This window comes from Salvelinus fontinalis, chromosome 9, assembly GCF_029448725.1.
Source record: "Salvelinus fontinalis isolate EN_2023a chromosome 9, ASM2944872v1, whole genome shotgun sequence".
Classification (NCBI taxonomy): Eukaryota; Metazoa; Chordata; class Actinopteri; order Salmoniformes; family Salmonidae; genus Salvelinus; species Salvelinus fontinalis.
Window position 1 is genome coordinate 42557823 of NC_074673.1, and position 17539 is coordinate 42575361.

At 41.5% G+C, this 17539-nt stretch overlaps 2 protein-coding genes across 5 annotated transcripts in view; both read left to right on the forward strand.

The window, feature by feature from the left end:
- The first annotated feature begins 1796 nt into the window (after positions 1–1796).
- On the forward strand, positions 1797–13648 carry wu:fa25f02 (uncharacterized protein C11orf24). 3 transcript variants are annotated; one of them, XM_055934488.1, is made up of 4 exons: positions 1797–1986; positions 4636–4871; positions 11589–11714; positions 11910–13648. In XM_055934488.1, exons 2-4 carry the CDS (start codon positions 4733–4735, stop codon positions 12815–12817), a joined length of 1173 nt encoding a protein of 390 aa, XP_055790463.1. In that variant the 5' UTR covers positions 1797–1986; positions 4636–4732; the 3' UTR covers positions 12818–13648. The 3 variants fall into 3 exon arrangements, with proteins under 3 accessions (XP_055790463.1, XP_055790465.1, XP_055790464.1); XM_055934490.1 differs by having other exon boundaries at positions 1814–1836; XM_055934489.1 differs by lacking the exon at positions 1797–1986 and adding an exon at positions 2001–2266.
- A 3488-nt stretch (positions 13649–17136) lies between these two features.
- The window catches only part of lrp5 (low density lipoprotein receptor-related protein 5), a 50635-nt gene continuing 50232 nt past the window's right edge, over positions 17137–17539 (forward strand). The window contains exon 1 of one of the 2 annotated variants that reach the window (XM_055934491.1): positions 17137–17400. In XM_055934491.1, coding sequence (XP_055790466.1) covers positions 17316–17400 — 85 coding nt within the window. In that variant the 5' untranslated portion in view covers positions 17137–17315. The remainder of the gene's footprint in view (positions 17401–17539) is intronic. The other variant, XM_055934492.1, reaches the window with a different exon arrangement.

The window sequence follows — 17539 nt, forward strand, 5'->3', positions numbered from 1 at the left end:
TAAGACAGCGCTACAGGGAGACAGGACGGACAGCTGATCGTCCTCGCAGTGGCAGACCATGAGTAACAACACCTGTACAGGATCGGTACATCCGAACATCACACCTGCGGGACAGGTACAGGATGGCAACAACAACTGCCCGAGTTACACCAGGAATTCACAATTCCTCCATCTGTGCTCAGACTGTCCGCAATAGGCTGAGAAAGGCTGGACTGAGGGCTTGTAGGCCTGTTGTAAGACAGGTCCTCACCAGACATCACCGGCAACAACGTTGCCTATGAGCACAAACCCACTGTCGCTGGACTGGACAGGACTGGCAAAAAACTGCTCTTCACTGACGAGTCGTGGTTTTGTCTCGCCAGGGGTGATGGTCGGGTTTCGTGTTTATTGTTGAAAGAATGAGCGTTACACCGAGGCCTGTACTCTGGAGCGGGATCGATTTTGAGGTGGAGGGTCCGTCATGGTCTGGGGCCGTGTGTCACAACATCATCGGACTGAGCTTGTTTTCATTGCAGGCAATCTCAACGCTGTGCATTACAGGGAAGACGTCCTCCTCCCTCATGTGGTACCCTTCCTGCAGGCTCATCCTGACATGACCCTCCAGCATGACAATGCCACCAGCCATACTGCTCGTTCTGTGCGTGATTTCCTGCAAGACAGGAATGTCAGTGTTCTGCCATGGCCAGCGAAGAGCCCGGATCTCAATCCCATTGAGCACGTCTGGGACAGAGGGTGAGGGCTAGGGCCATTCCCCCCAGAAATGTCAGGGAACTTGCAGGTGCGTTGGTGGAAGAGTGGGGTAACACCTCACAGCAAGAACTAGGAAATCTGGTGCAGTCCACGAGGAGATGCACTGCAGTACTTAATGCAGCTGCTGGCCACACCAGATACTGACTGTTACTTTTGATTTTGACCCCCCCTCCTTTGTTCAGTGACACATTATTAAATTTCTGTTAGTCACATGTCTGTGGAACTTGTTCAGTTTATGTCTCAGTTGTTGAATCTTGTTATGTAGCAGAAAAGTAGTTTCATTTCATTTTGTTTGACCTTTTTTTCTATTCACATTTCCTTGTATATATATATATGTATCCATAAAAAATATGCTGATTCGTGATTTCGACTGGCTGATAAAAGATATCAATCTCTTTCTGACACATTAGTTTTCATTAGGACAGTGAAGATCGAATTTCAATATTGAAGCAATGTTGCAAAATTCGGGAGACAGACAGCAACATTTGTACAAACCCCTGTTGTTGCAAACAAAATGTTAGGCTAGAAGCAAGGCGAAATAATGTCTAGATACTTTCTGCAGTGGAGATGAAGTTAATGATTTCAAGATTATTATTTTGAGTCAGGCTTATCATGCTAAACTGTTTTTTTAGTATGGTTTAGAATGCTTCTTAACCAATCGCAATGCTTGTTTTGACCAACCCGCTGTAGAACATGCATTGGCATATTTATGTTATTGAACGCCTACTCTGTGAAGTGCGCGTGTGCAATAAATCAATTCGCCCTTGCACTCCTACTAAACAACACAATTTTCGGAAACTTTGGCAAAGGGTATAGTCTACCAAACTTAGTCCACTCTGTTCGCAATAGATTTTAGTTTTGGGAACAGAAAACTGTATTGTGATCAAATATTTCATCGATGAGAGCATTTGCAGAATGTTTCCCAAAATCCATCTCGTTCCATCTTCTCCCACTGCCGGCCACTTGGCTTCCTCTCACCACCATATTTGGTAGTGAGGAGACGCCACGCGGATGCTTCACTGTAATACATCCGGTGAAATGTCTTTATCATTGTTCTCATCTATGAGGTTAATGTCTAGCTAAATGGTATGTGTTGGGAAGGAGGATGTGTTTGACTGCGTGTCATGACATAGCGTTTTAGCCCATACATAGATTGTTAACTACTACGGTATTAGCTAGCTAGCTACAAGAACAGAAGTTGGCTAAAAGTTGTGCATTTAGCGTCCTCCTTCCTGGGTGAGTGAGTTGGTCTTTGGCTAACGTTAGCTAAATTGCCGCTAGCTACTACGTTAACTAGGTAGCAAATAGTGGGGGTAGTGGCTAAACTACTTGCGGTGGATTTGATGGTAGCCTGATTTGCAAACTGTTGCCGGTCTAGAAACGCTGGCCTGTTATCTACACAATCAGCCACATGGACAGCTAGCTGTCGATTTAGCAAGCAAGATAGTGTGATGAACCAGAATTGCAACACAGTGGACCTGTCTCTTAATTTCAGTAACGTAGCTACAGCCAAAAGGTGAAGTTAATTGTAGGAAGCACAATGTTGTTAGCTAGCTAATAACTAACTCCATAACTGTTGGCTTCTAGCTAAGTTAGCAGTTATCAAAATGACTGGGGGAAGAGGTCTGAAGACAGATGTTTGTTGAGTGTTCAGGAAACTGTTGTAGAAAATATTAGATCAAATACTTCTCAGATACAGGAGCTTGTAAATTCAATTAGATTTTATTGCAAAAGTAACAGAAGCTGAGCAATGCCATGGAAAAACTGCCTCATTCTTAGTGCTTGGCTTTTATACAGTTTTACCCTTACATAACATCGTCACTCCACTTTACGAATCATGTTGTCTTACTTAGTTTCCATTCTCTTATTGGTTCAGATATTGGGGCATAGATTATATTGGTGGTGTGACATGCATACCCCTTAGCTAATGTTCCTGTCCAAATGTCTTTACAAGTTCAGGCTGATGTTGTCTGTGATTAACTCATGTGCATGTCCAGTAGCCTTCACAAGATCAGATATAGGCCAGACCAGTCACGTCTTGTTAGTTTACCTTGCCTCATCTACACAGATTCTGCATACATTCTGTTTTTACATGTCCAATGGAGAATTCGATGTTAATCCAGCATTGTACACTCACATGGGCTTCAGCCTTCATTCTGCTTATACATGTCTAATATTTAAACTTATATCGATTATTCTTTCTACTTCAAAGAGAACAGTACAGGTACTGAGAATCATCAGATGACTGGAAAATCTCCTACAAAACAAATATAGCCAGCTAGCGTGGTTTGATGATGGGACGATAAGGTTAAACCATATTGCCAATGCTCATTGGTAATAAATACACAAAGCCAGACGTCCCTGGTGTTTTCCAGACACATGTAACTAGTTAACTACTCTGTGAACTGTCCATTTGTGCAATGAAAGTTGGGTGGAGAGTAGAGTGGCGTGAAATCCATTGTTCATCACATGATCACCACGTTGGCACACATGCAGTGGACTATGGCAATTTGTTAGCTAAGTGGTGTTTACATTTAGGGCATAGCCAACAAGAGGTATGAAAAGGTGTAACCATTATATCTTGTGGACAGCAATGGTGAGAGATTTTGTTTCTTGTAGAATGTATGCATGTTCCTTTTCTGGGTGTTTGACAATGGTATGATATTTGGGTTGGCTTCTTACTACTGTATAACATGATACAGAATAGTCAACTGTCATCTTACTCTATAAACAGTGAGTGTCCTTGAAGATTGAACAATATTCTGGGATGCTCAAACTACCCACAATTGGTGGGTTTAATCTTGAATGCTGATTTGCTTAAACCGCATTCCAGCCGGTGTCTATTCCACAAATTACCTCCGGCTAAATCTGTGCGTTAAAGTGCCTTTTTACTGTTCCATCTGACTGCGCAATCCACTGTCTGTCTCATCAACCCAGCCAGGCAATTTATAAACTTGATCTCCACTATAAAAAGCATCTAGACATTATCACATTTTATTTTAGACTAACCTTTAGTTTTCAACAGCGGAGATTTGTATAAACCTTGTATTGCTGTAATGATCGAGACACACAAGCAGACAGCGTTTCTCAGGCAGTCGAAATCTGGAATTGGCTGGCATAATTTTTATGGATATATACAAAGAAATGAAAATAAGTCAAACGAAGTGCAGGTAGTTTGCAGTCTTTCCAGCTTCAGTTTGAAGTGATTGTGTTAGCTAGCTCCTCTGAACAACAGTGTCTTGACGAGTGAGCACATTTTCTATGCCAGGTGAAATCGAGCCTCCATTAGCTCATTGTTATGGATGTATCCAAATATACGTGTATGATAGCCTATTTATGGTATCAGAATTGTGATGGTATCAGAAATAACTAAGCTGCCCGGTACAATGGTGAAATATGTGTTCTGCTACAAGCATCTCTTCCTCTGTCTATTCTTCGTTAACTAGGCTAGATCGAAAAATCTTTACACATATCCTCAGATGTTACATGAAACTTGAACTATATCATCAATTTGTAACAGGCGATAGAATTTTTAAATGGTTGTATGTTTTGTAGTAATCCTGCTAGATGCTGCTCATGAGTCAAACTTGCAATTGGTCTCTAAACAGCTCATGGCACAGACATTGGCTACCTGGAGCCAGAATCGAACATGTTTTTGTCTTTTTCTCTGCAAATGTGAATCTTCACAATTCATTATTTTAATGGTAATGCGTGTCTTGAATAAAATTGAGATGGAAGTGATCCATCAACCATGGCTTTATGGAAGATGAACGTACAACATTAAAATGCAAACGCATGTCTGTAAATGATATGCAATTCTATGGGATGATGACGGCTGCAAATATCTTTAATAGGACCTTTTTCCAATTCTGTGCCCTCCTGTAGATGTTAGAGCTGTGATGGTGGTGTGTCCCCTGCCTTCATTGTGACTCGTGTCCACAACCTTCCTCTCCCTGCCCAGTGTGTGTGCCACCATTTCACCATGACCCTGCATCTTCTCCTCGTCCTGTCCCCTGTCCTTGGGCTTCTGGTGCTACCTTGTCTGTCATCCCATGTGGCCAGCCAGTTCAGCATTGTGGCCAGCCAGACAATGACCGAGCAAACCCATTGCTCTGAAGCATGTAAGTTTGAATCAGAAAATCAACAAATCAGGTGTGTTGCCACAGGTGAAAAGTGAAAACACACATAAATATTATATCTTTGCTCCGACTCTATTATTTGACTGAAAACATATCAAATATTCACTAAAGCTCACCAATGTTTGATACATTGTCTAACTACTTCTCATATAAACGTTAGTCACTCATAACCTGAAGGAAGCTCTTATAGAAAAAGATAAGCTGCATGCATGCTACCTACCTACATCTCAAAGCTTACCTCTTGGATAAAGCGGGACCACTGCCGATATGGGAGTAGCCATAATGTTCTTTTTTCCCCCCAAATCACATCTTTCTACTGAAGGACATATAATTTCAAAGCAACCATGTGTTTCAGATTTAAGATGAAAGGGATTCTTAGGCCTTGCTGTGTTGTGTATGAGCCTGGCGCTGCTTTGGAGAGCGTTACCCCATGAGTCTAAAGGCTGCATTTACACAGGCATCCAAATTCAATATATTTTTTCCCACTAATTTGTCTTTTGCCCAATCACATCTATTTAAATCAAATATTTTTGGGATCTTATTGTTCAAAAGACCAATTAATGGGGAATAAAAGATCAGAATTGAGCTGCCTGTGTAAACGCAGCCTTTGTCATGACAGGTTCTTCTTTAAATTAGATCTTACAATACTTCTTGCTGCACCACCTGAGTCTGGTCAGATTTATGCAGCAAATGCATAGCTACATATAACCGAAAGGCAGTTATCTCCATGGGAGGAGTTAGTTGTAACTGGCCCAGCCTTCTTCCAGTTCCACCACATGATCCACCCTAAACACGCGACAGGGTTTCCGAGAGGCAATGTGGGTTTGAAAGTAGTAGGGCATGAAAACAAGGTCGCTATTACCATCTGGAAGCATGTAATGTGTGGTATGACAGAGAGCTATAAATACAAAATCATTTCGCATTCCAGCTTAGAGACCTGTATGTTTGGGACACGTCATGCCCCTAGCATAGGGTGACCCCCCTAGTAACTTAAGAGGAAGGGGGGTGAGGGGCCGTCTGCAACATTGATGTTCTTACCCCCTCTCCCTGCTTTCCTCAACTCCCAACTCTCCACACTCTTTTCCCGTCCCATGTGGAACAGCTGGGGAATCATTAAAAACACAAAGCATCTGGCCTTCCAGTTATTTTGCCATCACTGACCAGGAATGGCTCTCTAGGCCAAACTTTTTTTCTCTTCTTGCGCGATCATCATTTCACCTGAAGTTTTTAACCGCAAAGGAGTTTTGATTCCTCGGCGCCTAGCAGCAGCTTTAAAATAAAGCAGGAGAGGAGACAGACTTGAGGTCGCACAACTCGCTCTGCCTCCTCTCACATTGACTCCCCGGTGGGGCCGACTCCTCTCCTCGGTGCAGGCCCAGGGCTGCCTCCGCTCTTTTGCTTTTCCCCACCTGTTACCCTCTTCAGGGGGTCTGCTCTGCAGTGGGAAGAGAGCCATCAGGCGTGCACGGCTGGATGTTGAGGCAGAGGTGTGTAACTGAGAGGATAGCTCCAGCACACGAGTTTGGAAGGGATCAAAGGAGGCGTAAACAGGCCTGTTTTTCTCCCATCTGTTTCTGTAATGGATCCCAGATCTCCTGATAAACACGGACAGTGGTTGCTGAGACTGTTTTTACTCTATTTTTCAGTACTACTCTTATTTCATTTCACGCTGACAACCTTAGTCCCTGTGGTGAACATTTTTAAAGGAATTCCCAGGGTTTTTTGCGGCAACTTTTTGGGAGGCATGTTTGGATAACTCCTGAGAAGTGTTATTTGTTGGCAAGCTATATTTATGTTGCCTACATAACAATGCTCTTGGTATGTTCCATTCTTCAGTCTTGAATTAATATACAGTACCAGTCTAAAGTTTGGACACGCTTACTCATTCCAGGGCTTTTCTTTATTGACTATTTTCAACATTGTAGAATAATATTGAAGATATCAAAACTATTAAATAATACATATGGAGTCATGTAGTAACCAAAAAAGTATATTTGAGATTCTTCAAAGTAGCCAGTCTGCCTTGATGACAGCTTTGCACACTCTTGGCATTCTCTCAACCAGCTTCATGAGGTAGTCACCTGGAATGCTTTTGGAATTTCTTTCCTTAATGCGTTTGAGCCAATCAGTTGTGTTGTGTCAAGGTAGGTTTGGTATACAGAAGATAGCCATATTTGGTGAAAGACCATGTCCAACATGAACCATGAACAACTTAAATAAGCAAAGAGGAATGACAAGTCCATCATTACTTTAAGACATGGTCAGTCAATACGGAACATTTCAAGAGCTTTGTGCAGTCGCAAAAACCATCAAGCGCTATGATGAAACTGGCTTTCATGAGAACCGCCACATGAAAGGAAAACCCAGAGTTACCTCTGCTGCAGAGGATAAGTTTGTTAGTTACCAGTTTTGTAGTGATTCATATGTTGATGATGTAAAGAATATTTGCTGGTCTGTGGTGTGCGATGAGGAGCAACCAGAGGCTGCACTTGACGCATTTATGAAACTACTTATTCCACTTACTAATAAGCACGCACCCATTTAAGAAAATTACTGTAAAAACTGTTAAATCCCCTTGGATTGATGAGGAATTGAAAGATTGTATGGTTGTGAGGGATGAGGCAAAAGGTATGGCAATTAAGTCTGGCAGCCCAACTGATTGGCAAACATACTGCAAATTAAGAAACCATGTGACGAAACTAAATTTATAAAGAAACTACACTATGTAACAAAGAATGAATGATAGTAAAAAGCTTTGGGGCACCTTCAATTAAATTTAGGGGGGAAAAAGCTAACTTGGCTCCTTCATTCATTGAATCAGATGGCTCATTCATGACAAAGCCCACTGATATTGCAAACTACTTTTATGATTTTTTCATTGGCAAGGTAAGCAAACGTAGGGTTGACATGGCAGCAACAAACGCTGACACTACACATCCAAGTATATCGGACCAAATTATGAAAGACAAGAATTGTACTTTTGCATTCTGTAAAGTCAGTGTGGAAGAGGTGAATTTTTTGTTGTTGTCTATCAACAATGACAAGCCACCGAGGACTGACAATCTGGATGGAAAATTACTGAGGATGATAGCAGACGATATTGCCACTCCTATTTGCCACATCTTCATTTTAAGCGTACTAGAGAGCATGTGCCCTCAGGCCTGGAGGGAAGCAAAAGTAATTCCGCTACCCAAGAATAGTAAAGCCCCCTTTACTGGCTCAAATAGCTGACCAATCAGCCTATCACCAACCCTTACTATCTTCTGGGAAAAAATGTGTTTGACCAGATACAATGCTATTTCACAGTAAACAAATTGACAACAGAATTTCAGCATGCTAATAGGGAAGGACACTCAACAAGCACAGCACTTACACAAATGACTGATTTGAAGGAGAGAAATTGATGATAAAATGATTGGGGGGGCTGTCTTAGACTTAAGTGCAGCTTTTGACATTATCGATCATAGTCTGCTGCTGGAAAGACGTATGTGTTATGGCTTTACACCCCCTGCTATAATGTGGATAAATAGTTACTTGTCTAACAGAACACAGAGGGTGTTCTTTAATGGAAGCCTCTAAAATATAATCCAGTTAGAATCAGGAATTCCCCAGGGTAGCTATGTAGGCCCCTTGCTTATTTTTTTACTCATGACATGCCACTGACTTTGAATAAAGCCAGAGTGTCTATGTATGCGGATGACTCAACACTATACACATCAGCGACTGAAATGACTGCAACACTCAAAGAGCTGCAGTTAGTTTCAGAGTGGGTAGCAAGGAATAAGTTGGCCCTAAATATTTCTAAAACTAAAAGCATTGTATTTTGAACAAAACACCCACTAAATCTTTTAATAAATAATGTGGAAATTGAGCAAGTTGAGATGACTGAACTGCTTGGAGTAACCCTAGATTGTAAACTGTCATGGTCAAAGCATATTGATGCAGTAGTAGCTAAGATGGGGACAAGTCTGTCTATAATAATGCAATGCTCTGCATTCTTAACATCAACAAGGCAGTTCCTACAGGCCCTAGGTTTGTCACACCTTGACTACTGTTCAGTCGTGTGGTCAGGTGCCACAAAAAAAGGACCTAAGGCAACGCAATTGGCTCAGAATATGCCCTTGGATGTACACAGAGAGCTTATATTAATAATGTGCATGTCAATGTCTCCTGGCTGAAAGTCGAGGAGAGATTGACTTCATCACTACTTTTATTTATGAGACGTATTGACATGTTGAATGCACCGAGCTGTCTGTCTAAACTACTGGCTCACAGCTCGGACACCCATGCATACCCCACAAGACATGTCACAAGAGGTCTCTTCACAGTCCCCAAGTCCAGAACAGACTATGGGAGGCACAAAAGAAATCAGCCAAGACGTCAGAAAAAAAATAGTTGACCTTCACTAGTCTGGTTCATCCTCGGGAGCAATTTCCAAACGCCTGAAGGTACAACGTTCATCTGTACAAACAATAGTACACAAGTATAAACACCATGGGACCACGCAGCCATCATACCGCTCAGGAAGGAGACGCATTCTGTCTCCTAGAGATGAACGTACTTTGGTGAGAAAAGTGCAAATCAATCCCAGAACAACAGCAAAGGACCTTGTGAAGATGCTGGAAGAAATGGGTACAAAAGTATCTATATCCACAGTAAAACAAGTCCTATATCGACATAACCTGAAAGCCGGCTCAGCAAGGAAGAAGCCACTGCTCCAAAACCACCATAAAAAAGCCAGACCACGGTTTGCAACTGCACATGGGGACAAAGATCATACTTATTGGAGAAATGGCCTCTGGTCTGATGAAACAACAATTGAAATGTTTGGCCATAATGACCACTTATGTTTGGAGGAAAAAGGGTGAGGCTTGCAAGCTGTGAAGAACGGGGATGGCAGCATCATGTTGTGGGGGTGCTTTGCTGCAGGAGGGACTGGTGCACTTGACAAAATAGATGGCATCATGAGGAAGGACAATGATGTCGATATATTGAAGCAATCTCAAGACATCAGTCAGGAAGTTAAAGCTTGGTCGTAAATGGGTCTTCCAACTGGACAATGACCACAAGCATACTTCCAAAGTTGTGGCAAAATGGCTTAAGGACAACAAAGTCAAGGTATTGGGGTGGCCATCACAAAGCCCTGACCTCAATCCCATAGAAAATGTGTGGGTAGAACTGAAAAAGTTTGTGAGCAAGGAGGCCTACAAGCCTGACTCAGTTACACCAGGTCTGTCAGGAGGAATGTTCCAAAATTCACCCAACTTATTGTGGGAAGCTTGTGGAAGGCTACCTGAAACGTTTGACTCAAGTTAAACAATTTAAAGGCAATGCTACCAAATACTAAATGAGTGTATGCAAACTTCTGACCAACTGGGAATGTGATGATGGAAGTAAAAGCTGAAATAAATAATTCTCTACTATTTTTCTGACATTTCACATTCTTAAAATATGGTGGTGATTCTAACTTAAGACACGGAATTTTTACTCGGACTAAGTGTTCTGAATTGTTCAACTGAGTTTAAATGTATTTGGCTAAGGTGTATGTAAACTTCCGACTTCAACTGTATGTGGTGGAGTAGGGGCCTGAGTGCGCACAGTGTGTTGTGAAATCTGTGAATGTAATTTTTTTTAAATTGTATAAACTGCCTTAATTTTCCTGGACCCCAGGAAGAGTAGCTGCTGCTTTGGCAGGAACTAATGGTGATCCATAATAAATTAAAATACCAGTCAGAAATTGCAGCCCAAATAAATGCGTCAGAGTTCAACTAACAGACGCATATCAACATCAACTGTTCAGAGGAGACTGCGTGAATCAGGCCTTTGTGGTAGAATTGCTGCACAGAAACCACTACTAAAGGACACCAATAAGAAGAGACTTGTTTCGGCCAAGAAACATGAGCAATGGACCTCAGACTGGTGGAATTCGGTCCTATCGTCTGAGTCCAAATGTGAGAATTTTGGTTCTAACCGCCGTGTCTTTGTGAGACGCAGAGTAGGTGAACGGATGATCTCCACGTGTGGTTCCCACCGTGAAGCATGGAGGAGGTGTGGGGGTGCTTTGCTGGTGACACTGTCAGTGATTTATTTAGAATTCAAGGCACACTTAACCAGCATGGCTACCACAGCGTTCTGCAGTGATATGCCATCCCATCTGGTTTGCGCTATTATTTCTTTTTAAACAGGACAATGACCTAAAACACACCTCCAGGCTGTGTAAGGGCTATTTGACCAAGAAGGAGCGTGATGGAGTGCTGCATCAGATGACCTGGCCTGGCCTCCACAATCACCCAATCTCAACCCAATTGAGATGGTTTGGGATGAGTTGGACTGTAGAGTGAAGGAAAAGCAAACTCCTTCAAGACTGTTGGAAAAGCATTCCTCATGAAGCTGGTTGAGAGAATGCCAAGAGTGTGCAAAGCTGTCAAGGCGAAGGGTGGCTACTTTGAAGAATCTCAAATATAAAATATATTTAGATTTGTTTAACACTTTTTTTGTTGTTGTTGGTTACTACATGATTCCATATGTTATTTCATAGTTTTGATGTCTTCACTATTATTCTACAATGTAGAAAATAGTCAAACTCATGAATAGGTGTGTCAACTTTTGACTGGTACAATTTCTTGCTTAATATTGGATATGATTTTGACTGCATGCATGATTTCCTTATTACATTTTTTGTGTGTGTTTATTCCACAGGCTCACTCAATACGACATGTGATCATGCTGTCTTTTGGAAAGAGAAGTCCACCTGCTTTTTCTTGACATGTCCAAATTGCACCAAATGCAGCAGTATCTCCGTCGCTGACCTGATAAGGGAACAAGGTGTGTACACAATGCTTGGGTGGAGAATGTTTATTAGCTTCTTATTATCAATATGAATATTTTGTTGATATATCTAGTTACTGAATCTTTTGGTTTCCAAGGGTTGTAAATGAACCATCTATTTTGTGATTGAAATGCATGTCGTGTAATGCCTTTACATTTGTCACAGTATTTTAAATCTGTTTTTTCCCCCAGAAACAGACATCAGTGTTTTTAAGAGAGAAGATAAACATGTCACTCAGTCTTCAAGTTCTGTAACTCCATCAGAAAGCCAACATAAGAACCCTACTGTGCATAAATTGACAGTCAACAATAATGCCAATCAAACCTCTGCCCTCAATGAGACCCACTCTACCTCACAGCACAGCGATGCTGGTCAGGCTCCAACTGCTGGAGACTCTCCTGTCTTAACTGTATCTAACATGACTGCAGCACGTTTGCCAGCTCTCAAGAATGACACAGCAACTACAGTATCTGAGACAACCCACAAGTCAAAGGTCCAAAGCCCTGTAACAACCACAGCCACTTCAGTAAAGCTGGAATCTACTACTGTTATAACTCCACTAGCCATCCCACAGATAATAACAACAATCACCGCTATGACTACTACCACCACAACAGCAATGCCATCTACTACCAATACCACCTCAACACAACCAACTACCACCAAAACAACAATACCAACAACTGCCACCACAATAAAAACAACAGCATTACCGTCAACTACCACTCCAAAAACAACCACCACTGCAGACACGCCTACAGACGAGGAGAAGAAGCCGTCACCAACCATTCCGGAGGCCCCCAGCTCTCAAGCTACCTCCAGAAACACCATGGTTCCTTCAACCTCCACTGCTGAGGTCAGCACAAAAAGGCTGGACGAAGACACCAACAGAGCCATTATAGATGTTGTTGCCGGTGAGATTCTGACTCGCCAGTTGGTGGACACAAGCGCTCTATTGGCTGTTCTGTTGTTTGGCCTCCTCTTCTTTCTAGTTACAGTTGTTCTCTTCCTAACACAGGCCTATAAAAGTTACAGGAGGAAAGACTACACCCAGGTGGACTATCTCATCAATGGAATGTATTCTGATTCAGGTGTTTAAAAGTGATAGTTGAGTGTTTACATTTCAACATGGTTCAGTTATTTCTATTTTTATATTTTCTTTATTGGAAAAGGGTTAATAACATACATGAGTTAAGAGATTGTCAATGTTGCAGCAGCCTTTGCCCTAGTATTGTGTAAGATTTCTGTCTTAAAGGTACTCCAGCATACAGAGATTATTCAAATATAAGTTACCCCTGCTCTTGCTTTTATTCAGGCCTTAAGGTCTTATGATGGGCCAATTCAGGCCATGGGCCAAAGTATCACCACAATGGTTTGTTAGTCCTATATTTCTATGTCTTACATTTCTATGCAGATTAATATTCCACCTCCAACCAATAGGATTATGGCCATAGACTTAAGTATTCACTTTTTTAAAATGGTGAATATCGTTCTGTGGAAAAGGGGCTGTAAAGGTTTATTGATGTAGCTTTGTTTTCATCTCTGGTATTTCATTTATTGTACATTTTTCACTTGTATGTATCCATTGCTTTGTGTACGTTTTGTTGGTAATTTTTCGTGCACTTTTCCTTTGTTCATGACTTGCATGTTTCCTTTGTTTACCATTCCTGTCCTTGGATTAAGATTGAAGGCCAAAATGATCACTGAAGCACATTTACGTTAAAGCCAAGGGAATTGTCTAGCCATTATGAATTCCATTCCATGACAAAGGAGAAGGAACGGTTATATGATAACCGAGAGACTTTCCAATGTTGAGGAACTTCTGTCAAGGTTGGAAATGGGTCTGAAGGCCTGTTATGTGCCAATTTAAATCTTACTAATGTGCTATCAGATATGTTATTTCCAGTAAAGAAAACAATTAAGAATGAAATGGATTTTTCTTTCACCCCCCCCCCCAAAAAAAAAAAAAAAATCTGTAATGTCAGTAAGGATTAATCAGCGCTTCAGTGAGATGCATTAGTAGTCTTCGATTCTCTCAACTCCTGTAAGACTTTTAAGATGGCTGCACCACTGTGTATATGCTGTGTTTCAGGGAGAGATTCAATGTTGTTTTTTAGAAGGGCATATTAATCAGTTGGGGCTGTAACATCCCACAGCTCTAGCCCAGTAATAGCTTCCTGGTAATATGATGCACATGTAATGTGTCTGTTTTTGTAGCGAAAGTTTGAAGGTCTGGACTACGAATTAATTGGCAGAGAAAAAAATGAGAGCGTGGAGGTGGTCCGACACCTTTACAATGCACACGCCAGGGCAGCATTTATTTTGAGGGAAAACAAAAGCTGAAAAGGGAAAACATGGATTCCATTAAAGTAACATTTAGGAGAGAACTGCCTTGAGCTGCCAAAGGTTGTTAAGTTATGTTTCTCTTTTGCTTCTCTGCTTACTTCTCTCTTCATGCCAATGCTTTCTAAAAGTTTTTGTTCAAACAAGCATTACTGTGGACTTATCCCTGTTCCACACAGTTTTCCAGTGAAAGTCCCGGTCCAAACAGGGTCTAGTTTCTCAGTTTCTGAGAATATTTGGGAATAAAATAGCATTTTTGCCTCATGCAACATCACTGCCAAAGAACAGTTTTCTGCATTTAGTAGAAAATAACTAACAATTGGTTACTACAGTATCTGCCATACCCCAATATATATTGCTGCCAATATGAATATACACTGCTCAAAAAAAGAAAGGGAACACTTAAACAACACAATGTAACTCCAAGTCAATCACTCTTCTGTGAAATCAAACTGTCCACTTAGGAAGCAACACTGATTGACAATAAATTTCACATGCTGTTGTGCAAATGGAATAGACAAAAGGTGTAAATTATAGGCAATTAGCAAGACACCCCCAATAAAGGAGTGATTCTGCAGGTGGTGACCACTTCTCAGTTCCTATGCTTCCTGGCTGATGTTTTGGTCACTTTTGAATGCTGGCGGGGCTCTCGCGCTAGTGGTAGCATGAGAATGAGTCTACAACCCACACAAGTGGCTCAGGTAGTGCAGCTCATCCAGGATGGCACATCAATGCGAGCTGTGGCAAGAAGGTTTGCTGTGTCTGTCAGCGTAGTGTCCAGAGCATGGAGGCGCTACCAGGAGACAGGCCAGTACATCAGGAGACGTGGAGGAGGCCGTAGGAGGGCAACAACCCAGCAGCAGGACCGCTACCTCCGCCTTTGAGCAGGAGCAGCACTGCCAGAGCCCTGCAAAATGACCTCCAGCAGGCCACAAATGTGCATGTGTCTGCTCAAACGGTCAGAAACAAATAATTTCCACCTTTTGTCTATTCCATTTGCACAACAGCATGTGAAATTTATTGTCAATCAGTGTTGCTTCCTAAGTGGACAGTTTGATTTCACAGAAGTGTGATTGACTTGGAGTTACATTGTGTTGTTTAAGTGTTCCCTTTATTTTTTTGAGCAGTGTATTTGGTGTACTTCAGTGTTTGGGAATGTTCTATTTGCTCTAGTTATGGGTGTTTTGTTCGCAGTATTGAGCTGTAACTGTCAAATCAGAGAGAGCAGGAAATCAGAGTCTCCAGTACATGCGTCTGCAATATCTGCAATATGAATACCTGGTAAGAAGCTGGTAGCTAGGGGTTTAGTGATAAGCTCACTGACATGATACCTGTATAAGCCTTTTGTTTTGAGAGGGCTTGTCCCTCATGGACTGCATTACTCTGTGAGGGGTATTTGTTACACTGAGGCGTGGGTATATTACTGCAAACCCAATATTTATAAGCAACAAAGACCAATGGAAAGGCAGATTTTTTTTATTTGTGGATAGGGCCCAGTGGATCAAAGGGAATGCCACAGGCTATATGGTGCAGGTGACTGTAAAGGCAGGTTTCATTACAGCATATTTCTCTGGGCTGGGAATGGTTTCCTGCCTCACTCACACGCACTGAGAGGGACATATGCTTCTACTTTTCCTCTTTCGAGTTCAGGCCAGTTGGAGAACCTTAGCAATCAACCCGACGAGTGCTTTTTCTGCCAGGTCTATGGCCTAATACTGTTTGCAGTGCCTGGAGTCTTGTGAAAGAGCAAATGGTTTCTCATAAAATGACTTTTCTGTTATTGCATTATATATAATATGGAGAACATGGGTAGAAGTAACCTAGAAGTGACCAAGTCCGTGTGCCTTGTTTAAAAGGACTTGTTTACATTCTGTGGCCTCAGACACATTATGGGCTAAGTGCAGTGTCAGCTAAGCAAATAAAAGTGCAACACGCATTTGGAGACTGATATAGATAATATAGGTTTATCTAACAGTAAAGAGTTATTCATGCCAAATATCCTCTGTGCTGATGCAGTATAGCCTACTGGCCATTTGCTGTAAGGAAGTGTATACCCTTCTATAGCCTACATTTCTTGAGGAGCAGATGTTGTAGATAAATCATCCTGCACTGGACCAAAATGGACTCACTTTGTCACTGATGTTTTGACATCCACTGTAGCCTACACAATATATTTTACAGGTCAAAATTATTCTCACTGTCACATAAAAATGTACTAGATTATCTTTGGTGTTTTTAGGCTTAGAATCAATCATTTCAATATTGACTACTTTATATGAAGTCAATATTTGACGGACACTTTATAGAAACGTAGCTTGTTACGGAAGTATATTTATTGGAGCTGTCAGGTGATTTTTTTAAATCAAGTTTTACATTACAAAGACTATTAAATCATCAGGAAATCAGCTCAAAGTGGTTTTAATGTAGGAAATGTGTACCCAATTATTCCCATGCATATATAGAGAAGCATTATGTGATCACATCCAAATGTAATCAAGAATTGAAATTATTATGTTTTTTTACTATGTCTGTTTGCGCTTCTTGCGGTCAATTTGCAGTACACATTATTTATAATTATGTTCCTGGTCGGCTCCCGACCTGCCGATCAAGAAAACTGAATGTAAATGGGCACCCCTGGCACAAAGCACAGATTATCCATTACATGGAGCAGATATTCCAGTGTACACTGTAACAATGAAAATAAACGTCTTCAAAAATGGAAGGCAGTCGGGAGGCAAGATCAGGTGGGACCATTCTAGCCAATGAGAGGGCAGATACGCTTGTGAACAACAGGCACAAGTCCGATATAAAGTACATTTTCTCAAAGTTGCTGGGATGTGAAGAGTCCTACTTATGTCAGTACACTCGTAAGAAACTACGCATTACGAAACTTATGTTCGATCAAATAAGCCACACGTTGCAAATATGCCGTTACATTTTTTGTCAACCAAATTCGACATTCATTGTCCTCCATACTAAAACTCCTCGCTTGGTGAGCGGAAAAAACGCCACCTGCTAGAGAAGATAGATTTTGGGCCCAGTTATCCCTCTCGCTTTGCCTCTTCCTCTCTGCATAAAGTAACTGTACGTCTAGTGACGTCATCTAATTTCCGTTGCCATTCTCGTCAGTGCCTCTACAATCAAGGCAGACTGGAGTAGCCTTCCAACAAAAGTATAAAAAGTATCGACTAAGACTCCCGTTCGGATTTTTAACTTTCTTTTGCACAAATAACCCGAATAATGGAGTCGGGGTTATGGAATTAAAGCCACGAGCACTAGCAATGGACGTTCTTCTTGTGGAATTACTGTTTTATAGCAGCTTGCTCTCTCTGGTTCATGGTAAGTAGCATTTTTTTGTTCGGACCCTGCTCGGAGGTGGCAAAGTTCTTGGAAGCAATGTGGCTATAGCTACGTGATATGTGAATGTATCTCGCTAGAGGTCGGTAGTTATAGTAGCCATAAGTTATATTTTAATATT